General features: G+C 56.5%; 2 protein-coding genes across 2 annotated transcripts; one reads left to right on the forward strand and one right to left on the reverse strand.

The window, feature by feature from the left end:
- Window positions 1-34: 34 nt before the first annotated feature.
- On the forward strand, window positions 35-6855 carry LOC102575491 (neuronal pentraxin-1). Its single transcript, XM_006277654.4, has 5 exons — window positions 35-1783; window positions 3541-3685; window positions 4383-4630; window positions 5084-5263; window positions 5383-6855. The coding sequence occupies exons 1-5, from the start codon at window positions 983-985 to the stop codon at window positions 5590-5592; spliced, it is 1584 nt and encodes a 527-aa protein (XP_006277716.1). The 5' UTR covers window positions 35-982; the 3' UTR covers window positions 5593-6855.
- A 3825-nt stretch (window positions 6856-10680) lies between these two features.
- On the reverse strand, window positions 10681-24974 carry CYTH2 (cytohesin 2). The gene is made up of 12 exons (XM_006277638.4): window positions 24828-24974; window positions 18834-18981; window positions 18648-18714; window positions 18162-18280; window positions 17766-17846; window positions 17434-17546; window positions 17073-17221; window positions 16754-16865; window positions 14824-14900; window positions 14435-14506; window positions 13798-13952; window positions 10681-13356 (listed from the first exon to the last, which is right to left on the reverse strand). The coding sequence occupies exons 1-12, from the start codon at window positions 24844-24846 to the stop codon at window positions 13269-13271; spliced, it is 1200 nt and encodes a 399-aa protein (XP_006277700.1). The 5' UTR covers window positions 24847-24974; the 3' UTR covers window positions 10681-13268.

A 24974-nucleotide genomic window follows, 5' to 3' on the forward strand; every position in this document is an offset into this window, starting at 1 on the left:
GCATACATCTGGGCATTCAGGGGGAGGATGAAACAGATTCTGCTCCTGTTGATGCTGCTGCCAGCCTGGGGTGGAGGCAGAGCAGGTCAGGCCTTTGTTTCACTACAGCCCTAGAGGTGCAGCTTCCAACCTTTCTCTGGGCTGATGCCATCCGCCTGGTCACTCGGGCTGGGACCTGCCATGTTCCTCCCTTGTGTGCCTTTGGCTAGGGGTGCCAGTCTGGCTTTGCCATGCTGGCCCTGCCAGCTGCCCAGGCTTGGGTATATCTTTGACTTAAATCTGGATTTGCTTCACTGCAGCCAGGAGGGTTCGGCTTGATGCAGTGGAGCTGAGATCAGGTCCAGCCCCATGCCCTGCTCTCATTTCTGCCCCCTTCCTGAAGCCCAGTTTCCACAGGGCTTGGACCCAGGGGGTTGGGGGGCTGTCTCAGGGTGAGCACAGCCCCTGGCTGCATCCTTCTCTGCTGCTTAAATCCCCACCCCCCCAAGTTAGTGCCTTAGCAGTTTTAGCTTCTAAATTCACTGATCCCCTGGGGTTTCAATGTAGGACACCTGGGTTTTCAGGAGGGGCGGAGGTGAAGAGCACCTGGGATGGCGGCTTTGCTGTGACATTTTAAGTCCATTAGCTCTCCTGTCTAATTCCCTGTTGCACTGCATCACTGCGGATTTGGCTAATTGAAGAGGAAGGAACGATGCTGGGGGAGGGTGTGTGGGGGGGGTCCTCAGCTGCTCCAGAGCCAGCCAGCTTTGGGCACACAGTCTGGCTGAGCAGCTGACATTATTGCTAGAGGAGGGCTGGGGCATTGGTGAGGAGACTGCAGGTTCTGGGCAGGCCCCAGACTGGAGTTTGCTGCTGTCTTCGCAGGGAGGGACCCAGAGTCTCCCACCATCCGACCGAGCCGGGAAGCCCCGGCCACGAAGGGGGTGCTGCTCACTGTCAGGTCTTGCCATTTCAGCCCACCTGAAGCCAGGGAGGTGCAGGGATGAGGGTGCCCTGGGCTTTCCTTTGTGCCCTGTGCCTGGCGCCGGGGGGCAGCGGTGAGTACTCCCTGCCCAAGTTCATCTGCAGTCCCATGCCCTTGGAGATGGAGCATGGCTGCCAGTCAGCCAGCCAGCCACGACATGGGGCGGGTGGTGGGAGCCACTGGGTGGGCACGCTGGAGGAAGCCAAGGAGACCATCTTGCACCTGCGGGAGACAGTGGTGCACCAGAAGGAGACCATCCTGGACCAGCGGGAGACTGTGCGGGAGCTGACGGCCAAGCTGAGCCGCTGTGAAGCCCGTTCCTGGGGCCATGAGAGTGGAGAGCACAGCTCAGAGCATGGCAGTGGCCACCACGAGGAGAACCACAGCCATGACCACCGGGCAGGTGGCCACCATGAGGACAACCACAGCCATGAGCACCGAGCAGGTGGTGGGCACCACGAGGATGACCATGGCCATGATCACCGTGTGGGTGGAAGCCACCACGAGGATGATCACGGCCACGACCACCGGCTCCACCATGAGGACGACCATGGGCATGAGCACCGGCTGCACCATGAGGGGCACTGGGTTGGTGGACACCATGATGGTGGGGAGCTACATGGGCGGGAAAATGAGTACCACCACTTTGGGCACCGTGAGCACCTGGAGCCGCAGGCTGGCCACAGTGGGCACGAGGCATACCGCAAGGGTGCTGCTGCCGCCAACACCATGGAAGACCCACCCCGGGAGACACTGCCTGGTGCCCACCAGATGGAGCGCCTTCTGGAGTCTCTGAAGGAGCGTCTGGAGCATCTCCAGGTACCATGGTCATGCACAGGGCCCCTCCAGCACCCCATCACTCACCCATGCCTGGCACCATATCATGTCCCCCCCCCTCCCTCCCCCAAGTGCCACCCATGGGTACACTTTGCTCCTCACCCACTGCCCTTGTTACCCCCAACAGCTTCCCCCAGACCTCCCAGTACTCTCACAGCCCCCCTCAACACCCACCCATGCCTTGCCCTGCATTGTAGCTCCCCAGCGCCACCCCTTCATGGCCATCCCTACTGCCCCATGATCCTTCATTGCTTGTCTCTCCCTATCACCCATCCATGACCCTCATCAGCCATCCACTGCCCCTCAGCACCACAGGATGCCTCAAGTCATCCAGTGCTTGCATGGGCTCCCACCACTTCCCCAGCCTCCCAATCTCATGCCTCCCTACAGCCAACCCATGCCCTCAAGGTCCCCACCCACTCTCCTCAGAGCCTTCAGGAATCCCCCAGCCCCTGCCCTCCTGTCTCTCCCTCCACACACATCACCTACCTAGAACTGCAATGGCCCCATGACCCCCACAGGCCCCAGTCACCCCAGAACTGGCCCTGCCTCTGCTGTGACCCTGTGACTTTCCCCTCGCTCACCCCTGACCTGGTGATCTCTCAGTTCCCCTTCCATCCCCCTGTCTCCCCTGGGACAGGCTCACACCCTGTGGCACCCCTCTCTGCCACCCTGTAACCCTCACACACTGCCCCCCTCAACTTCTATGTCCACTCCCCTCCCAGAGTAGGGAAGAGAATCCAGGAGTCCTGGCTCCGCCCCTTGCTTTAACCACTACTTCTCATCCTTCACCCCATGCCCAAGCTGCAGGGAGAACCCAAAAATCCTAGCTGCCAGATCCCTTCCCCCTCCAGTTCAACAGCGTGGGCACCCCTGGAAGCTGGGGAAAGAACCCAGGAGTCCTGGCTTCTGGCCCTGCCCTTCTGCTGGACCTAGTTAAGTACAAACACCCCCAGATTGCTGGCCCAGAGGAATTAGACAATTGATCCTCTTTGGAGACCATCTGCCAGGGTCCCTTGTCCTTGAGCTGTGGGGATGTCCCTGAAAAGGAGCATTTCCTGGGGAAGCACCTGGGAAGCGGGTGGAGGGGGACATAGGAGAGAACCCCCATCCCACACCCAGAGCCAGCCCATCCCCTGTCCTGGGGCCAGATCAAAGCCAGTGCCCCCTTGTCCAAAAGGGCTTATGTCAGACTCCGCAAGGGACAATGCAGGGCAGTTGGGTCTAGTGAATTAGAGCATGAAGTGGGGGTAGAGGTGGAGGGGCTAGGAACTATCCTGGCTCTGACTGACTTGGCCAGTTCTGCCCTCCTCATGTGCCCCCTCCCCTTCTCCCCCACCCTCACTCCTGCCTCTCTTCCCCTTGGAGCTGCCCCGTAACACATCTGTGGCACTGGGGCATGAAGGTTAATAGGAGGTGGCAGCGCCAGGGGCTGGTGGGATTAACAGGAGCAGATCAGATGCTGACCTCTTCCCCATGACTAAAGATAGGCCCAGTCTCCTCCACCCCCACTCTACCCTACTTAGTGCCGTGGGGAGATTTGAACACCTGTTCCAGGGAGGAGGTGATTGGGGTCATACCCATGGGAGTGGGGGTGGGGTGGGATTAGGCTCCAGGTGGTACTCAATGCATGCATGTGGCTGGATGGGCCTGTGGGCTGGTCTGGGATTGGCAGGGAGTGGGGTACAGGGGAAGGCATGGCCTGTCTCACAGCTCTTCTGCCCAATGTCCTTCCCCAGCACAACCGCAACAGCTCAGGTTTCTCATCCTCTCTGCGGGACGCCCTGCAGAAGAAGATCAGCATCTTGGAGCATCAGATCCAGGAGAAGTTCAATGCCACAGAGCCTCACTGGCATAAGCCTGACAGCCATGGTAGTGAGAAGGGTGAGGCAGCGGAGTCAGAGAGCAGAGGGGGAGAATAACTGATGAATGGAGGGGTGCACACACTGTGCAGTGGTGGATGGATAGAGGGAAGGGTATAGGAGGAGTGGATGGATGGACTGTGGGCTGGGATCATCATACAGCAGTCGGGCTGGTGGGGCCCTCTAGGTCATTTCTAGCCCAACCACCTGGTCAAAGCAGGATTAGCCCCATGCAAACCATCCCATCCAAATGCCTGTTTAACCTATGCCTAAAACTACATCATAGCCTGCTTACTCACTCACCAGGTACATAGTCCAGGGGCACCAAGCACACCTGAACCTGCCACAGGGAAAGCAGGGATGGATGGAGGTGTGTTTGTGTGAAGATAGATGAAGGGGGGCAGGGATGGAGGAAGGAGGGACAGGTGAGTGGAAAGGTGTGTGGAGGAATGGATGGATGGATGCCCATGTGGGGATGGAGAGGCAGATGAGTAGGTGGGCTGGTGTGTGTGAGAAGGGATGGAAGGATATGTGGCAGGGGCTGCTGGAGCGATGGACAGGGTTGATGGGTTGATGACGGGGCAGGGGGAGGGGGTATCTGGCTGGCTGGAGACAGCTGGATGGACTCGGGATAGCAACTGGCCTTTGAGAACTGCCATTTCCTCCATGGCCATGAACGGGCTCACCCCCATGGTACTGAACCCACTGTCCCCAAGCAGGGCACAAGGTGGACAAGCTTTCTGAGGACTTCCGGGTGGGCTTCCCGCTCCGCACCAACTACATGTATGTCAAGGTGAAGCGGATGCTGCACCACGAGGTCTTTGCCTTCTCCATCTGCCTGTGGCTGAAGTCCAGCACAGCGCCTGGTGTTGGCACCCCCTTCTCCTACTCAGTGCCTGGCCAGGCCAATGAACTGGTGCTCATTGAGTGGGGCAACAACCCCATGGAGCTGCTCATCAATGACAAGGTGAGGGGGATGGGCAAGGCTGGGCTGGGGTGGGGTGTGCCAGGTGGGTGGCCCACGGGTGCCTTGGGCTTGTTGAGTGCTGAGTCAGCACTCATGACTCAGTACATGCAGCACTAGTAATTCCTGCAGTCATGGTGCTGTTAACCTGTGCACAAGGCACTGTGGAGCCCTTGCACTGTTGAGCTGGAGATTTATCAGCAAGGTTGATCCAGTGGCCCTGTGGGCACTGCTGGGGTGCCTGGGGGTGGGCAATGGGGCTCAGTGGGGGCACTGTTCTGCAGGCAGTAGGGCAGGAGCTCAGTGGGGGGTACTGTGCTGCAGGCAATGGGATTGGGGCTCATTGGGGGCCACCCTACTGCAGGTAGTGAGACAAGGGCTCATGCTGTGCTGTGGAGAGAGTGGAGGTTGTTCAGAGGAACACCTTTTAACCCTTTCCCTCCCCCTTCCCCCTAGGCTGCCACCCTACCTCTGGCCATTAACGATGCCAAATGGCACCACATCTGTATCACCTGGTCGACACGGGATGGTGTTTGGGAGTCCTACCAGGACGGGGTGCGCAGGGGCAGTGGGGAGAACCTGGCCCCCTGGCACCCTATCAAACCAGGGGGCATCTTCATCCTGGGGCAAGAGCAGGTACGAGGCCCTTCCTAGGGCGGGATCAGCCCTGCTCAGGAGGGACTGTTGCCTCTGAGGGCCTGGTGGGGCATGCCCTTCTGTCCTGAGGCTGATCCTTCCCTGCCTTCCTCCCCTAGGACACGCTGGGTGGCCGGTTTGATGCCACGCAGGCCTTCATTGGTGAGCTTTCTGACTTCAACATGTGGAGCCGCATTCTGACGCCAGGCGAGGTTTACAAGATGGCCACATGTGCCAGCCATGCTGGTGGCGACCTCATCACTTGGGTTGAGTCCTCTATGGAGCTGCACGGCGGTGTGGCCAAGCTGCCCTTCAACTCCTGCCACTGAGTTGTGAGGCCTGGAGCTGCCCGGGGCTGGAAGCCCAGATGCCTGGGTTCTCTTCCTGGCTCTGGGAGGGGGCATGGGCTAGGGGAGAGGTCTGGACACCTGGGTTCTCTCCCCAGCTACTGGGAGACATGGAGTTCTGTGGCTTTCATCCCGGCCCCCTCTCCTGCCACAGATGGACTTCTGGCCCTTCTCTGTCCTCTCCCAGTGAGGCACCTTTTGAGGCCCCCCAGTCCTCAGCTCTTCTCCTACTGTGACCCCCTCACCCCTCCTCCTGCCACTGGGCACTTGGGGGGAGGGGGGAGGGTGTCTCTGGGGGCTGTCCTAGCCAGCCCAGCCCAGCCCAGCCACAGGAGCCGCTTGCTGTGCCAGCACAGAGGTGTTTGGGGAGCACCAGCAGGTCATTTGCCCCTTGCTGGGGGGCGGCATCCCAATCCCAATAATACCCCTGGGCGAGGTGATCCCCACCCCCAACTAGGTCTGGCCTTAGGTAACTGCCCTCTCCCTGGGGGAGATGATCCCATTCTATACCCAGGCCAAGCTGCACCCCTGAAGCCAGGACACAGCCAGGTGGTGCTGTGAGTATTGCTAGCACCTCATGCCCATCCTGTGTGCCTCAGGCCCTGGTGAGGAGGATCAGGGGCCAAGACCCCGTGCTGGTGGAGAGAAGGCAAGGAGGGAGGCACAGGACACCGGGGTTTTCCTCCTGAATAAATACAACCTCCCCTGCTCCCTGTGTGACTGTGGGCAAGTCCCCATGTCTCTAGGCCTCAGGTTGGATTGAACCAGGAGTGTCCCACAGTGTCTGTGCACAGCAGGGCCTGACCTTGAACTGGGGGCTTGGGCCCCAATTTTAGCCTCAGGGAGGTATAGGCAGCACCTGGCATGAAGGGGGTGGGGGAGGTCTGTGCAGTGGCATGTAAGCAGCACCTAGCACAAGAGTTCCCCCAATATCCCCCTCCTCCCTGCTGTGCTCCTCCAGGAAAAGGCTAGAGCAGGGTGAAGCCAGGAGGCAGGACTCCTGGGGGCCCTCCCAGCTTTGGGAGGCACGTTGGGTCCAGTGGTTAGAGCAGGGAGGGGGGCTAACTTTCGGTCCTGGTGTAGGGAGACCCATCTGCTGTTGTACATACCTATCTGTGCACCTAGCTTAGGGCCCTCGCTCTTTATACATACTGTGGCCCTTCAGCCCTTGCTGGATGTTTGATACATAGAGATCAAAGCTATTTTCTTACTCTGAAGGCATTTAATAAACCTGCCAAAGAACCAGCAGCTGCTCTGGCTCCGTCTATGGTTCTTCCCTCACTTTCCCCTGGGTCCTTACTCCATGCCATCCTCCACCCCAGAAGTAGCTACATCTGGATGCCAGTTGAGGGGGGTGGGGGCCTGTATAACCAGCTCAAAACTGTGCCAGAGTGGTGGAGAGAGGACTGTGGGGGAAAGGATAGAGACAGACAGCAGCTGTGTCCAACAGGAACTCCCTGTCTGCAGCCCCTCAGCCAGGCATTGATGTCAGTATGTCTGTGTCCCACTGGCTAGGGATGTGTGAGGATCTCCTGGTCTCTGATCCCCTTAGGCTGGCTCAGGGTGGATGTCATGGCTTGACTGAGCAAGAGACAAGGTCATGGCTCCCACTGGACAGCCTTAATCCCAGGCCATAGATTCATAGATGTTAGGGTCAGAAGGGACCTCAATAGATCATCGAGTCCGACCCCCTGCATAGGCAGGAAAGAGTGCTGGGTCTAGATGACCCCAGCTAGATACTTGTCGAACCTCCTCTTGAAGACCCCCAGGGTAGGGGAGAGCACCACCTCCCTTGGGAGCCCGTTCCAGACCTTGGCCACTCGAACTGTGAAGAAGTTCCTCCTAATGTCCAATCTAAATCTGTTCTCTGCTAGCTTGTGGCCATTATTTCTTGTAACCCCCGGGGGCGCCTTGGTGAATAAATACTCACCAATTCCCTTCTGTGCCCCTGTGATGAACTTATAGGCAGCCACAAGATCGCCTCTCAACCTTCTCTTGCAGAGGCTGAAAAGGTCCAGGTTCTCTAGTCTCTCCTCGTAGGGCTTGGTCTGCAGGCCCTTAACCATACGAGTGGCCCTTCTCTGGACCCTCTCCAGGTTATCCACATCCCTCTTGAATTGTGGTGCCCAGAATTGCACGCAGTACTCCAACTGCGGTCTGACCAGCGCCTGATACAGGGGAACTATCACCTCCTTGGACCTATTCGTCATGCATCTGCTGATGCACGATAAAGTGCCATTGGCTTTTCTGATGCCTTTGTCACACTGCCGACTCATGTTCATCTTCCACTAGGACTCCAAGATCCCTTTCCACTTCCGTGCCATCCAGCAGGTCATTCCCTAGGCTGTAGGTGTGCTGGACATTCCTCCTCCCTAGGTGCAGCACTTTGCATTTCTCCTTGTTGAACTGCATCCTGTTGTTTTCTGCCCACTTGTCCAACCTGTCCAGGTCTGCTTGCAGCTGTTCCCTGTCCTCCAGCGTGTCCACTTCTCCCCATAGCTTTGTGTCATCTGCAAACTTGGGCAGAGTACATTTCACTCCCTCGTCCAAGTCGCTGATGAAGACATTAAAGAGTATCGGTCCAAGGACCGAGCCCTGCGGGACCCCACTGCCCACACCCTTCCAGGTCGAAGCCAACCCATCCACCACGACTCTCTGGGTGCGACCCTCTAGCCAATTCGCCACCCACCAGACTGTGTAGTCATCCAAGTCACAGCCTCTTAACTTGTTCACCAGTATGGGATGGAATACCTTATCGAAGGCCTTCCTGAAGTCTAAGTATACGACATCCACCCCTCCTCCTGTGTCCAGGCGTTTTGTAACCTGGTCATAAAAAGAGACTAGATTGGTCAGGCACGATCTGCCCGCCACAAACCCGTGCTGGTTTCCCCTCAGCATAATTTGTCCTGCTGGGCTCTCGCATATGTGAGCCTTGATAATTTTTTCAAAGACTTTGCCAAGGATGGAGGTGAGACTGACTGGCCTATAGTTGCCCGGGTCCCTCCTTCCTCCCCTTCTTGAAAATGGGGACCACATTGGCCCTTTTCCAGTCCTCCGGGACTTGGCCCGTGCGCCACGAGCCTTCGAATATTCCTGCCAGTGGCTCTGCAATGTCGGCCAGTGCCTTCAGCACCCTTGGATGGAGCTCATCTGGGCCTGCCGACTTAAAGGCATCCAGTTCTTCCAAGTGACTGTGCACCATCTCAGGGTCTACGCATGGAAGTCTGGCGCCTTGCTGCTGCCTCTCTACAACCCCAGTGAGAGACTTGTCGTGTCCCTCACTTAGGAACACTGAGGCAAAGAACTCGTTGAGGAGTTCAGCCTTGTCCCCCCTGTCCGTCACCAATTGTTTCTGCCCATTTAGCAGGGGTCCTATTCCACCCTGGGCCTTCCTTTTACTCCCTATATATCTAAAAAACAATTTCTTGTTGTCCTTTACTTGGGATGCCATCCTCAGCTCCATGGTAGCTTTGGCCCGTCTAACTGCCTCCCTACAAGCACGAGCAGAGGAGGTATATTCATCTTTGGTGATCTCTCCTTGTTTCCACTTTTTGTGCTCCCCTTTTAGCCCTTAGGCTCCCCTGGATTTCTGCAGTCAGCCAGGGAAGCCTCCTGGCCCCTTTCCCTCTTTTACCCCGCATGGGGATTGTCTCGCTTTGTGCCCGAAGGATCGTTTCCTTAAGGCACAGCCACCCTTCCTGGGCTCCCATCATTTCAAAACTCCTACTCTGCAGTGCGTCCTTGACTAATCGCCTGAGTTCATTTAAATCAGCTTTCCTAAAGTCTAGTACTTTCACCCTACTAGTTACCTTACCCACTCAACGTCTTATGGTGAATTCTATTATTAGGTGATCACTGTCCCCCAGATGGCTACCGATCTGTAGGTCCCCTACCATGTCACCCCCCCGTTGCCAATACCAGATCCAGTATGGCATTCCCCCTAGTGGGACCATGTACCTCCTGTGTCAGGTGGAGGTCCTGTACACAGGTTAGAAACCTGCATGAGCGGTGGGACTTTGCTGTGTTTCCCAGCAGATGTCTGGGTAGCTTAGGTCCCCCATGACTACCGCCTCTTTAGCTTTTATGGTCTCTGAGAGCTGCCTCAGGAGCCCCGCATCTATTTCTTCCCCTTGATGTGGGGGTCTGTAGCAGACCCCTACCACCAAATCCCTTTCTCCTTGCCCCCCATGTAGCCTAACCCACAATCCTTCTACTTCCTCATCCTTGGATTCCGTCTTGATGAGGGTTGACGTATATTGCTCATTGACATAGAGCGCAACCCCTCCCCCTTTTTTCCCCACCGTCCTTTCTGTACAATCTATAACCCTCAATATGTACTACCCAGTCGTGGGACGAATCCCACCAGGTTTCCGTTAGCCCTACTAAGTCTAGGTGTTTTGTGCAAGCAGGAGCGCTAGTTCATCCTGCTTGTTTCCCATGCTCCTAGCGTATGTAGGCGCTTGAGCCCTGCGACAGGTGCCTTTGCTGCCCCCCCCCCCCCGCTCCGAGTCCCAAGGGGCCCCTTATTCCTTACTTTCTCCTTTCTTACCTGTGCCGTAGTGCCGGCTGCCCCGCGTCTTGCAGGTTCCCAATGTTCTCTTTCTTCAGGCTGGGCTGTCCTTGTGGGTGCCACATGGTTTGGTGCCTTTCCCTTCCCATGGCACCCACTACCTGCAGGCTCAGGTAGCTGTTTTGTGCTCTACCCTGGGGCAGAGGCTGCCCAACCTGGTACTGTCCTGGTGTATGGTTGGGGCGGACTATGCAGGGCCCAGAAGCAGAACTGGGGGAAGGGTTAAGGATCATTCCCATCCCACCACGCACCCCTGCAGATCTGATGCCTCCACTCACATGAGGCTGGTCAAGCCAATTCACTGCCCTGAAGCCTCCCTGGCTGAAGGGAGGTTTTACTGTACCCAGCCAGGCTCAGCTCCAAGGCTTCCTGCTCTAATCCACCTTCAAAAGCTGGGTCAGTTTGATCCCCCATCCCAGTATGAAGAGCCACTTTCCCTCCCTCATCCCCTTCCCGCCAATGCAAAAGGCCCCCCCCAGACACCCCCGTGCCCATCTGTATTCAACGCTGTAGTGTTTAATCCAGTCCAAATTTGCATACATTAAATCCTTAAATAATAATAATAAAAAAACCCAAAGTATACAATTGGGAATAGCAAAGGTCACATGAACTCCCAACCCCCCCCCCCCCCCCCCCGGTGGGCACAAGGCTTGCCTCCCCAGGTGATAACCATGGAGGGTCATGCCATGGGTGGCGAGAAGTCAGCAGTGGCTGGGCAGGGTGGAAGGGGCCAAGTTCTTGGGGGCAGTGGACAGCATTGACCTGGAAGGGTCAGTCTTATCCCCTTACAGACTCTATTAGCATCCTGAGCACATTGAAGCCAGCCCTGCAGTCACATGGGTGGAAGAAGCTGGTCTCAAGAGGGTTTGCCCATGTCCTACTCAACCCAACACCTGCAGCCCCCCCCCTCTGCCAGGATGGCATCAAGGCCCTCTTTCCTGCTTCCTGAAAGGGGTGTCAGTCTTAGGCTCTTGGAAACCCCACACAGGATGCAGACTCAGTCCCAAAGGTTTTCCCTAGTCACCATGTGGAAAGGGTCAGAGATGGCACATAGGAATGAAGGAGGGGGCTACAGACTTCCCATGGCCCAGCTGCCCCCTTGTCAGTTTTGGAAGGAAAGATGGGCAGGATGGACAGGGTCTTGTAGCAGGGCAAGTGAAATGCTTTGGGCCATGGGAGGCCCCCCCAGCCACACCGGAGTAGGATTTACCAATTAGCTGGTGTCTTGTCTGTGAGGTTGGGAGAAGGGGGGGCACTGCCCCCTGCTGGCACTTCCGCGGAAAGGAGTGAGAGCCCAGCCCCAGGCAGGAGGCACCTGGAGGGGCAAAGCTGTGCTCCTCTGCCATAAGGTTCTTTCTGCTGGCAGGGGGGGGGGGGGGTGGTGGTGTAGGGTGAGGGCTGCAAAATCTCTGGGGTCCACACCCACAGAACATAGGTGCAGTGGGAGCATGGCCTTGTGGGTAAACACCTGTTGTGCCTGTTACCCCAGCAATGACCGGTGTTGGGGATAAGGCCTTTCCAAGCTGCAGGCTGGTGCAACACCTGGGGGCTGGGAAGGGAAAGGCTGCCCCCAGGTTAAGCTGGATAATCCAGAAGCTGCTCTTGCAGCACATTCTGCCCATAGAACCCAGGATCTGGCCCTGACACCACTGCAATCAGGAGTAACTTGATTGGTCCTGGGAGAGCTAAGATCAGAGGCCAGCCCCTCAGCTCTCTCGATGGCTTTTGGGTCTCTTTGCTCTGGCCCCTTGATGCTAGGTCTCCTCTTCCATGTGCCCCCAGTCCAGAAACAAATGTGGGTCCTGGCCTGGAGTCTTCCCTGGCACAGCCCTTGCTCAGGGCTCATGGGTAAGTGAACAGGTAATGGGAGAGTGTCTTGTCCCAGCATGGCACAGCCTGTTTCTCCAAACACAGGGGGCTCCAGGTTGTGTGACACTGGCCCCTGCTGGGTGGAAGCAGAATTACCCTGCTCTGTGAGTGTCCACCTGTATCTGTCTGTCTGTCACTGCTCCCCACAGGCTGAGCAGGGTTGCCCTGCTCTGTGTTAGTGTGTGTCAGCCTGTCACTGATCCTGGCTGCCTAGGTGCAAGGCTGCCCAGATCAGTGTGTCTGTCAGTCTCTCACTGCTCCCTGCTAGTTGCCCTGGTGTGCGTACATATATGTGAGGTTCTCCCACCTGGCTAGAAAAGCTGTGTGCATGTGTGTTTCTTTTGTTGGTTTCCTACTGGCTAGAAAGAGCTGCATGTGTGCATGCACCTCACTATTCCCTGCTGGCTGAAGCAGAGCTGCCCCATTGTGTGCGTGTGTGTGCATGTCTGTCAACCTCACCATTCCCTACTGCCTGGTAGAGCTGCTGGGGTGTGTATATGTCACAGTTCCTTGCTAGCTTGAAGCAGAGCTGCTCTGTGTGCTTGTGTACTCAGCTGTTTCACTGGTCCCTGCTGGCTAGCAGAGCTGCTTGTGTGCATGTGTCTGTATCTCACTAGTCCCTACTGGCTAGAAGGAAAGGCTGTGTGTGCATGTGGCGTGGGCATGCATATCTGTCCCTGCTCCTTGCTAGTGGGAAACAGGTGTGTGTGTGGGTGTTACTGGTCACTAACTACAAGCAGAGCTGCCTGTGTGCATGTGCATACATGTGTGTCTATCAGTCTCACTGGTCCCTACTGGCTAGAAGCAGCAGAGGTATGCATGTGTGTATCACTGCTCCCCGCTGGCTGAAGGAGAACTGCCCTGCTCAGAGCAACCAGTGCCCCAGTGGCTGGGGCTTCTTGGCAAGATGGCAGCATGGTCCCACTTGTGTGCCTGACCACATCCTCCCCAAGGCCCCTACAGAGCTCCAAGGCCAGGCTGGCTGTACTCCAGAGGGGGATGCAGTGCAGGTGACCCCAGGCAGGGGATGTTCTCCCTGCCTGACCAGACCGCTCTGAGGCTGTGGCGCAGTCTGGGGCAGGGAGGGGGAGCCAGTGCTCCTGTCAGTCTGTGACAGAGACCCCCTAGCTCCTTCAGGCCCTGGCAAGGAGCAGTGCAGTAGCCCCAGGGTCATGGCATGGGGGGAGGGAGCCCTGGAGAGATGCCCATGGCTACCCCCTCATGCCTGCTCCTGCTTCTTCTTGACTGAGATGCGCTTCTTGCGGGCGGCTAGCATCTCGTAGAAGGGGTCCACGCTCACGGCAGCCCTGGAGGGGGGAGACAGGAGATCAGCAGAGGAGTCCCACTGCTTGGGGGGGGAGGGGGGAAGGACCCTGCTGCAACTATGTGCTCTGGATGGGGAAGGTCCTAGTGCTGGTTATCAACCTTGAGATGGGGAAGCTGCCCAGGAGACCCATGTTTATCCCCACGTGCCTGATCACCCATGGGCAGGGTAGCAACTGGGCTGGAGTAATCCTCACTCCTTTTTGCCTTCACTGAGCCAGGAGCAATATGCTCCAGCCAGAGTGGAGAGGGGTGGGGCTAGAGCAAGGGAGCTGGGAACAAGGATGCATGTGTTCTCTCCCAGCTCTGGAAAGGGAGTGGGATATAGTGGACTAGACAGCAGAGGAGGCTGGGAGCCAGGACACCTGGGTTCTCTCCCAGCTCTGGGACGGCACGGGACCTGGTGGAAAGAGGGGTCTCCTCACTTGATGGATTTGATCCACTCGTCCTTCTCCTCCTGCGTGGGGGCTGAGATGCGATAGACCATGTGGTTCCCCTCCACCACCCGCCCGTCTGCCTCCGTCTTGCAGGCCTTGATGAGCTGCCCTTTGTTGTTGGGGATGTAGAGCTCAAAGCAGTTCTGAGGAAGCAGAAACAAGTCAACCAGGGCAGGGCACAGGGGTCAGCACTGGCATGGGCAGAGGCACAAGGTTCAGGTCAGGGTGGTCCTCTGGAGTGCTGACACCACTGTGGCTAGGTGCAGAGACAGGAGTTGAATGACTGCATGGATGGGTGGGGGTGGATGAAGGGGCAGGGGGATGGGACACAGGCAAAGGGGTGGGGGGCAGGACACAGGCAGGTGGATGGGCACAGGGGTGGGGTCATGCTGGTGGCTGGACAGCCACAGAGGAGGGCAGACAGAAGAGATGAAGACATGAATGGGATGCTACAGTTGGGGCTGGTCCTGCTTTGAGCAGGGGGTTGGATGAGATGACCTCCTGAGGTCCCTTCCAACCCTAATTTTCTGTGATTCTATGAAGGAAAAGGTAGAGACATGATCAACAAGGAGAAAAGCTCCCCATGGAGCTGGCAGCAGAGAAAAGGGATGGATTGGAGACTCACCGGTTTACGGGGGTCCTCCACCTCACGGATGCTCAGGTTCTCCAGGGGGATGATCCCCCGTGGCTCCTTGTCCTGGTGAGGGGTAGGGGGAAAACATGTGGCATCAGAGGTGACAGCTCAGCCTTGGGCACACCCCATCACTAGGGTCCTGCTAGGGCGGGAGCCTCTGGGGCATGTGGTATAAGACAGTGAAGGAGGGCTGGGAGGAGGCTGATGGGAGTCTGCATTGCCTGCAGGTGAGTGATACCAGCACTGCTCATGAGTGCAAAGTCTTGTCTCTGTCTGAGGAGATTGTCCCAGATAGTACCAGAGATGGGAGACCAGGCTTGAAGGGCCTATGGGGTTGGTTTAGGGTAAGGAAGATGGTGCAGTGGGCTAGGGGCACTTACCGTGGTGTACTCAAAGTAGTACAGGCAGTTGTCAGTCAGGATGAACCAGCGTCTCTTCCACGTCTTCACCCGTCCGCCTGCAGGGGAAGCAGAATCAGCGGCTCAGAGAGTAGCCTGGGGCGAAGGGGCGGGGGGGAACAGCCATGGAACCCAACAGGCACCATGAGGGTAGCATGAGAAGGGGAAAGAGACCTGCCCTAGAGCATGCTGGGATACAGAGAGCACCAAAAAAGCCATGCTAACCCCTGTCCCGAAATTCCATTAGCTGAGGGTGAGCTTGCTTCCCCCACAGCATGCTGGGGTACACAGAGTTCCTTCAAGCTAAGCTAACTACTCCCAACCTGTCAATGTCCCATGGGTTGAGGGTGTCCAGAAATGCCCCAGGGCATGCTGGGATAGACAGACCCCTCAAGCCATGGTGACCCTTCTCACTGGTTGAGAATGAATACACCTGCCCCAGGGCATGCTGGGACTGCAGCCAGCTTAGGGGATTGTGGGGGGGGTGGGAAATGGAGGGAGCAGGGGAAGGGCTCTGTGCAGCTCTGATTTTGTCAGGGGGTTCCCTGGTTCCAGCTGGGGCCCTCTAGCTGGAGACACTGATGCCTGGGGCAGGGGGTGCTTTGCCTGTGATGTCTCTTAGACACAGGCACACCTGGCCCAGTCTCCTGTCTGTCCCTTAACGGTGAACCCCTCCCCAGCTCCCAGCTGGCTTGCTGCTCCAGGTGATGGACCCAAGGGGAAGGGGCATTGTGGGGTGGGGGGGAAGGGTGCAGGGCCCTGTGCCCCCTGTGTTACCTACCTCCTGGGGATTAACGGTGAGACAGGAGAGCAAGTGACGTCAGCGGCGTGAGGGGGAGGGGTGCAGGGACCAGCGGGGAAAGAAGGAAAGGAAAACGGGGGGGTGGAAGAGAAAGAAAGAGGGGAAGGGAAGAGGAGAGTGAAAGAGAGAGAGAGAGAGAGAGGAAAAATAAGTTACATCAACATAAGGTGGAAAAACACGGTCAAATCAAAAATCCTCCAATGGAGATGATTGTGGGGAGCTGGGGGCAGCCTGGGACTATGGGGAGGGGGAAGGAGGGAGGGGAAAAGGCCTCTTGGCTGGAGAATGAGCAGGAATTTGAAATATCTGGATTGGAGTCCTCTGTCCCCCTGGGGTGATGCCTTGGAAAGAAAACCTGCAGTCCCCCAGTCTAGCCCTGAGTGTGCACCACAATTGAGACTATAGTGTAAGAGCCAGGGAGAAAGAGAGAACCCAGGTATCTGGGCTCCCACCTTCCTCTGCTTTAATCCGCTGGACCTAGCTCTCCTTCCAGAAATGGGAAAGAATTCAGGGTTCCTGGCTCTCAGCCCTCCCTTTCCCTGCATTATCTCAGCCCAGTACCTCTGCCCCCTTCAATCAATCCCCCCTCACCCATTTGGAAGCCCCCACCTTGTCCCTAAAGAGCAGCTGCAAGGTGAGGGGGCAGCAAGAGACCAGCATATTCTAACAGCATCCCTCTCACTGCAAGCTGGGGGCACTGCACCCCCAGACCCTGCTGATGGGGAGACTGCATCTGAACTGGATGGAGGTTGCAGGGGTTCCTACTAGCTGCTCAGGAGGGGTGGCACTGGGATCAGCAGAGCAGGGATGTAGGCAGGGCCCACCAGCAGGGACCAGATTTCCTAGCAGAGACCAGGCACTGGGGAACCCAGAGAGGACCCTGGTGTCCTGGCTGTCGCACGGTGCAGGGCTGGGAGGGGAAAGGCAGGGGACCCAGGCATCCTAGCCAGGGCCAGTGAAGGGGGAGGGTGGGGATGGGGGAGGATCCCTTGACCTGAGGAGCGGAAGGTTCATGCTTTGACACAGCGAGGGGGTGGGGACACAGAGAGAGGAGAGCGTAGAGGCATGCAGAGACTGCGGGGCAGGGCAGGGAGCTGGGACTGTGCTCACCCAGCTTCAGCAGCCAGCCCTCACGGTCAGGGTTGAAGAATGTGTGCGTCAAGTCATTGCCATCGTCTTCGGGGATCTTGAAAGGCTCGTTCCGGATGCTGTCATACAGGTTCTGGGGGAAAGGGGAGGGTGGAGTCAGGCTGAGGCCATGTACCTCCCCCCAAAGCCAGGTTGGGCTCCCAACCTCATCCCTGTCACGATGATCATATCTCCCCACCTGCACCTACAGGGTCAGACCCCAGGCCCAGTGAGCTCTGCCTCCAATCACTGTATACCACCCACCCCCCATCTCAACCCCCCACCATTTGCCCTCACGCACCCGCAGCAGCTCCTCGGGCAGGTCCCCACCATCATTGATGCCACGGTTCATGGTGATGAAGCGCTCCACTGTGGGCTTGTCCCGCACATTTGGGTTGTGCAGGCTGGTGTTCAGCATGATGACAGCAAAGGAAAGGACGTAGCAGGTATCTGCAGTGGGGAGGGAGCAAAGCTGGGACTGATTTGACTGTTCCAGATGGTGGCTCGTATGTTTCCTGCTTGAACCCAGCAGGCCCCACTCCCCCTCCACACCTGGAATAGAACCCAGGTGTCCTAGCTCCCAGCCCCTCTGCTCCAACTTAGCAGACCCCAATCCTCTTCCCTCAAGAGGGATGGACCCCGTTGGCTGGTTGCAGCCATACCTGTTGACTGGAAGACACCTGGGTTGCAGAGGCAGTAGCGCTGGGCGAAGGCCTCCATCATCCGGTCAATCTTCTGGGCCTCACCGGGGAGGCGGAAGCTCCACAGGAACTGCCTGGGGGAGGGGCAACAAGTGGGCACAGGGTGGCTGGGGGAGAAGGGTTGAGGGCCTGATTTCTTGGATTCACCCAACCCTCCTGCTCTGCCCCCAGCTCCTCCCATCATTTCCTCTTCCCACCACCTGCCCCGCCTTCCCTTTCCCTGACCCCCAAAACACACCAGTCTCCTAATCTCCCCATCCCATGTCTGTGCACATCCCCAAACTCCAGCTCACCGCAGGGCTTGCACCAGGTTGAGGTCGGTGAACTCATGCAGGTCCACAAAGGCATGCAGCACAGCGATGTTGAACTCTTCCCTGCAAAGAAAGTAGCCTTAGGGTAGGTCTCGCTAGTCTTCACCCCACTATAGTGGTGAGGTTACCGCATGCATACAGCTTGGCTCTTCCTATGGGACAGCCCTAGGCTTGATGGCTATGGTTTCCCAGTAGGATTACTCCTCCCCTCTTGCCCAGAGTCTCAGATGGTCATGGCCACCTCCTCCCGCCTGAAAGACCCTGAGCCTTTCCAGCGGTCTCAGCTTCATTTCTTGCCCAGACAGTCCCCGATGGACCAGCCCCGCCCCTCCCCTCCCCAACGAAGGCCCCATGCCTCTCCGATGGTCCTGGCCTCACCTCTCACCCAGGTAGTCCCCGATAGCTGTCTTGTTGAGCCCCTCGCCCTTGTAGAGGAAGCGGGCAATGTCCTCAGGCGTGTTGCGCAGCAGCTCATTCTCTACCAGGAACTGGATACCCTGCAGTACAGGCCCACAGGCTTCAGCACTTGACACGGACCCATCCTCCTCCACCAGCACCTTCCTTGGGGGTAGGGGGAACTTATACTAGGGAAAACCACTGAACAGGGAGGGAAAGGGGATCCTCTCTTCTCCCAAGACTCCTGGCTCCCAGCCCTGCAGTCTACCACACAGGATGCTGCTGCCTTCCCAGAGCTGGGACAGAACCCAGGTGTCCTGGCTCAGCCCCTCTGCTATACCTCATGAGACCCAGGCTCCCAGGGGCTGGAGGGAACCCAGACATTCTGGCTCAGGCCCTCTGTTCTACCCCACAAGACCCAGGGCCAGGAAGGAACTCAGGTGTCCTGGCTTCCCCCCCCCCCAATACCTTTTTAGGATCCATATTAAATTTCTTCCGGCCCATTCCCATCTTTCGGTTCCTCTGGAGGGTTTTGCTGCAGGAGGGAGGTTGATGGTGAGGACTGCCCCGCAGGTCTGATGGGGTCAGTTTATACAGGGACCTCTCAGCCAGTGCTGAGATGCAGCCACCTTTGGGGTAGGGCATGGGAGTTACCTGCCCTCGTTGGCCTCTAGCCCCTCCACCTCATTCATGGCTTCACTCAGCTCATCCCGCAGCCTCTGTATCTCCACCAGCAGCTCCTGCTTCCGCCGCCGGATGTTCTCCAGTTCTAGGCGTTCCTCGGGTGTCAGGTCCGGAGGCACTGTGGAGGAGGGAGTGGGCTGAGGTTGTCCTGGGTATGGTGCTCCTAGGGAGCTGTCCTGTGGCAGACACTGCAGAACTGTCCATGGTGCCTCTTGGCTCCGAATGAACACTTGGGAGACCAGACCCCTTCTGTCCAAGGCCATGCCCTTAACCCCACAACACGTATCGTCAATTGTGTTTGCCCTGCCCTGGGCCAGCTCCCTGCTCCCCTGGGGCCCAAGGTCTCCTCCAAGCGGTTCCTTCTCAGTTGAGGCCAGTCCCAGCCTCTGGCACAGCACAGGCCCAACCCCTTGCCCCCCTCCCCCCCAACAAGAAACTCCTTTCCTCTCCCCTCCCCCTGGATCTGGGGTGGAGGGAGAGTGTCTCTCTGATCCATTTCCAGATAGCAGATGCAGGAAATCTAGCTTGGCCAGGGGCAGGTTTTTCACCACTGTCCCCCCAAGAATGACCTGACTGTAATGTCCAGGCTGCAGTGATCCAGCTCCCAGCTCATGGCCAAGGGAGGATCCGGGGGTGGGGGGTGTGTTACACTTGCACCCCACTTTGATTCCTGCTCTACCCAAAGCTTAAAACTTGGCAGTGGCAGCAACATTTCTAGTCAGGAAGTGCTTAGGAAGTCAACTGACTTCATAGTTCATCAACATCTCCCTGATTCCTCCTAAACACTCTTCATTCCACAGGTGTTAACAACCCTGTCTTCTGTCTAATGGTCTTGATGTTCCACCAATCAAGCTGTCCTTTGTTCTGTAATGCTGAAATCTGCTCGCTGCTCCTGGTAAGGAAGCTCCTATTTCACAGCCTGGCAGATTGTTTTTAACTCTTTACAATGAAGTTATATTGGTTTGTGCTTCAATCTTACACTGAGTAATATAGCCCCAGGGCCCTAGTATATTAGTAAAGCTTCTAGTTTCTATTTTAACTAGAGAAAAATGTGTGTTGTTTCATATATGATGATATAAAGCATCTGCACTCTCCTTTTCAAAATCCTAGATCTGCCCATATCCACAGCTCTCCACCTCCGTGCCCTCCAGCTAAAGCAACCCTGTATGTGTCTGGAGAGCAAATCCAGTGTAGGAGCATGGGGTGGGCGGTGTGGGAAAGTAGGCTAGCTCTGGCTGGTGTGCTGGTGCCTGTGTCCACTTGAACCCAGGTCTTTTTCTGAGCTGGCTTTCTTGTTCATTCATCTGTCCAGACTCTGAACTGGCCAGAGTGCTCCTCTATCAGCTCCACCAGCCAAACACTGCAGTGTGGATCTGAAGGGAGGAGGAACTGATTTTACTTAGTGTGGAAGGGCAGCTCCATCATGTATCAGCGGTTTGCCAGGGAGTCAGCCCGGGCCACAGCCACAGCCACAGAGGTTACAACCTGACAACCACAATAGTCCCTTAGGGCTGCCAAGGGATTTCCTGCTCTTAGAGATTCCCTTCTGATAAGAGGCCACTATCAAGCCTTTCAGCCTGTTCCCCTCTCAGGAAGGACTTCCAGACCTTGAATCTTAGAACCACAGGGCAATGAGGCTGGAAGGGACCTCAGAAGTTTGTCTACTCCTACTCTGCTCAAGCCCCATCTCAGCCAAGCAGCTGACCTTCTACTCTGAGGTCTCCTACCAAGCTCTCTGCACAGCATACACTCCAGAACTAGCTGCAGTATTTCCACCACGGTCTCCCCAGTATTGGGGGAGTCCTATCTGCTCTCTTGACTCAATGCTCCCTGGCTGACAACTCCAAGAATCATGTCACTACCTTGAGCCTTGTCTACAAGCAGATGCAGTCCCACTAACACTAGCCTGCTGGAAGGGAGTCACTATAATCCCTGTGGGGTAGACAGAGTTCTGGTGCAAGCTGGTGGTTGTTATTTATCTGTCCTATAGCAGCCCTCAGGAGATCCAGTCTGGGATCAGGTTCCCATGCAGTGGTGATGTGTAGGTGGTGCACGTGCACCCCGACTGGCCGAGCTCCTTGCTTAGGTGACAGGCACGGGGGCAGGCGGGAGCACCGGTGCCCCCCCTGCGAGTGCCGGTCAGGGAGTGGGGGCACCAGGTGAAGTGCCACTGGCATTTCTGGGAGCGCTGCAGCCACTTCCCGGTCAGTGCGATTGGTCGTGGGGGGAGCACCCTCCCCCCCACTGGTTGGCGAGATTGGTTGTGGGGGACCCCACCTCCCGGTTGCTGAGTGGGGTGGGGGGTGGGAGGGGGGATGTGGCCTCCTTGACTCAGGTGGCACCAGTCGCCCATGTTCTCATGGTACCAGGTGCTATACTAATGATTTTGCCTTCCATTTCCTCCTTTCTGAAGCAGAGCTGGTGCACCAGGAAACCAGCCTTTCCCTCTCCTTGCTGCTGTTTCCTCCTGCAATGCAGTGTTGGGCTCAGCTGCCCTGCTAAGGGGTCTTCCTAAGGGTTTCTGTGCTGGTCCACAGCTCCTCCTTGCAGTTTTGTTCCCATCTGGTGCTTTCCCGTGGAAGTCTATGTAGAGGTCCCTGGAGTCCAGGTTCCACATACATCCCTGTGCCTCCTTCTCATCCTGGTGGGCTGCCAGCAGGCAATTTCTTGGCTATCTTTATCAGAGATGAAATCTTTTCCTCTGAAGCTTGGAACTTTTTGTGGGTGCTTGTTTTCAAAGTCATCTTTCTTCCTGTCTAATGTTTTGGTAGCTCTCCAGTTCTCACAGCCATATGCTGTCACCATGCTTATGCCCTAGCTGGAGTCCTGAATGTAGTTCTGGTGCTGCCTAGCTTTGGTCTCTATATGTCTTTCTGGTGAAGGGCTACCGCAGCTATCTTGAATCTTACTTCCTTTGTGAGACCCCTGTTGGCTGGGAGAGTGACATCCCAATAGGCAGGCCTCCACAATGGTTCTGCTTTCCAATGTCTTCTTAATAGGCTTCAAAGATATTTGTCTTCATCAAGATGGTCTCAAACCCCGCTTCACCTGTTTTCCTTTGGCAAGTTATTCATTTCTTCTGCGTGGTTTCTGAGAGGGGTCACTAGTGCAGCATCCTCACTAGGGCTGGAGTACTGTTGTACCCTTGATCAAACAACTGTACCATTGGGACACAACTGACACACTTTTGTGCACAAAGTGCCCTCTTGGTTGAGTTTGGTCCTGAAGAAGGGCACAATGTGCCCAAAAGCTTGTCTAACATCTCTCACAACTAGATAGCTGGACCAACAAGAGTCATCTCATCTAAGTCTTCTAGGCGTTTTCCACATAGGAACATAGGATTGCAGGGTACTCTTGGGTCACTGAGTCCCATTCCCTGCATTGTTGTAAATTATTACCCCAAGGAAGCAATCATTAACCAGGAGCCGGTGCTTGGTGAATGGTGGCAGTGGTTGAGGATCTTGCTATGACTCCAGGAGCATGGGCCGAGCCCTTCTTTGGATTTTTGCTAAAGGCCACTGCTTTGTTCCAAGTGCAAATGGAGACCTGGTCACTCAGGCTGGAGAGTCAAAATGCCCAGATGTGATACCAGCCATATTACAACCTTGGGTGCCACTGGCTATAGACATTGGTGCGCCTTAATCACATGGATAAAATCCTGGCTTGACCTGGCTGCTTCCTACTGATGCAGCTATTACCACTGCAAAGGCTGTGTCCTGATGACCAGGCAGCTCCCATCCATTTGGCTTCCGCCAGCACCCTGTCCTCTGCTGGGGAAATGCTTTACCTTGAATATTTCACTCCCTGAAAAAGGCATATTTGGGTGAAGCTATACCAGTCCTGGGTTTGCAGGGAAGTCAGTGGTGCAACATTTGTCTCACTTGTAGTAGAAAAATAACAAGAAAAAGGAAAGAGTCCAGAGGTCTGGTTTGACCCATTCAGTAAGTTCTAATTATTTTTTCAAATGGGGGCTGGCTCCAAAGTTCATTTAAACTGCATTCAAAACCCCACACACCACAAGTCCTAAATGAATTGCTTCCATTTCATGAATCAATTGACCAGTGAACCAAAAAATTATATCAATTATTTACACAGTTCAACCCCTGCCTGCTTCCCAGCATCTCTGTGATTCAGGATACCGGCTCTTGGCCCTATTACTTATGTTGGGGCAATCCATAATCTAGAACACGGCTGTGCAACTCCTGAGCAGCCAGGGGCCACACATCACATGGGTCCTCTGGGGTCCACCCCTTTGCAGTGTGAGGGTCCCTGCCCACCATGTGGGCAGCCTGGGCAGTGACATCCACACCCCTGGTACCATGACACCCACATGGAGCAGGAAGCAGAAGCAAGAGGAGGGCTGGTTGTGCTTGTGGGCCACCAGCTGGACAGCCCTGGTCTAGACTACACGAACTAAAGGAACTCAATAATATGGGTGTAATCATTGAGAACAGCTTGGACAGTGGCCCCTTCAGCACCCTCCTCTACCAAACAGCAGCAAGCCCGTTCCTTGCAAACCAAACCGCTGTCAGCAAAGGCACCTCTGGAGAGCATTTAAAGTAAAATGACTCAATGCAGAAGAGATACCAAAGCACAAGAGCAAAGTGATCAAGGCTGGTTTGGCTCAAGGAAGAGGAGAGGTAGGTCCCTATGCAGGGGTGCAGTGAGATGTTGGAATGACCTCCCAGTGACAGCCTGGGACTAAATTGGTCCGAGGCTAGAGCTTGTGGGACTAGGTGCCGTGGCCGTCTGTCACCACAGGAAGCTGGACTGGTGGATGCAGGTGGGCCCAGCCAGGCCCACGTCCCTGCTGGATTTCATCAAGGTCTTAGGACAAGCAGGCTCCCGTGGGAACACGGTAGGGAGGAGGAGATGCGTGGTTTATCTGCGAACTCATTCGTAAGTGCCCCCCTGCCCTCCTCCCAAAAACAGGGGCATCACTATGGCAACACAAGAGCATGCACCAGGCAGATGGCAGGAGCCACACCATCCTTGCTGAAGGGAGGGGAGCTGGGAAGTGAGCATGGGCAGGAGGCAGTGGCCATGTTGCTTGTGCTCCTGATGGGGCAGGAGGAGGGGCACCCCAGGGCAGGTGCTTGCCAGGGCGGGGCTGGGCCCCAATCCCAGTGCTACAGCAGCACCAGCCAGGGGAGGGTCCCTGCCCCAAGGAGTTCCCAAGCCAAGTACCTGATTGGCCTCCTGGGCCAACAGGCAGGGGCTGTGATGGGACTAAACATCAAGGGTGGGGCTAAGTGATGGGGCAGGACCTTCAGAAGGGCAAGGACCCAGCACCCCCATCATGGGGGGAGGGGGAAGTCAATGGAGAGGTTTGGTTGGGGGCAGAGAAAATGGTTCATCCCCAACCACCCAACACAGGGGAAAAAATGGTTCAATCCATGACCCTATGCAATTAGGAAGGAAATGGTTCAACCTGCAGGTTTTCCCTCCCTCAGCAGGGAATTGAATGGTTTAGCCCAACCCCCCATACATGCCAAGAAACACTCTTAGAAAAGGGCGGGGTGCAGTTCCACTCCCCTTCATATGGGAGAAAACGGTTTGCGCTGCCCCACACTAGGAATGGCACAGACCACCCTCTTCTCTCCCCTCTCCAACATAGGGAATGGTTCAGCTCACAGCCCCCTATAACAGAGAAGGGAATGGTTCATACCCCCGACCCCTCCACAGGTAAGAAAATTACTCAGTCCCACCCTCCCAGAGACCCCCCCCGCCCTCCCCCTTAAAGAACGAAATGGTTCAGCCCCCCCCCCCCCGAGCACAACAGGAATGGTCTCGCCCACCCCCTTCCAAGACTGAGGCGAACGGTCCGGCCCAAGCACCACCGGCCCCACCTCAAAGCAGGAAATGGCCTGGCCCGGCCCGGCCCCTCCTCACGGATGGTTCCGCCCACACCCCCATACAATGGTACGGCTCACCCCACGCGGGCGGGCAGGCCCAGGCCCCTACCATAGACGCCGTCCTCCATGGTAAACGCCCCAGCCCCGGCGGGAGCTTCTTTGTCGCTGCGTCTAGTCTCCTCGGCTCTCCCGTTGCAACGCCTGCTTCCTCCTCTCGTGTCCGCCCGGCCCAGCACTGCGGGGAATAGCCCGCCTC

Source organism: Alligator mississippiensis, chromosome 5 (genome assembly GCF_030867095.1).
Source record: "Alligator mississippiensis isolate rAllMis1 chromosome 5, rAllMis1, whole genome shotgun sequence".
In the NCBI taxonomy this organism is placed as follows: Eukaryota; Metazoa; Chordata; order Crocodylia; family Alligatoridae; genus Alligator; species Alligator mississippiensis.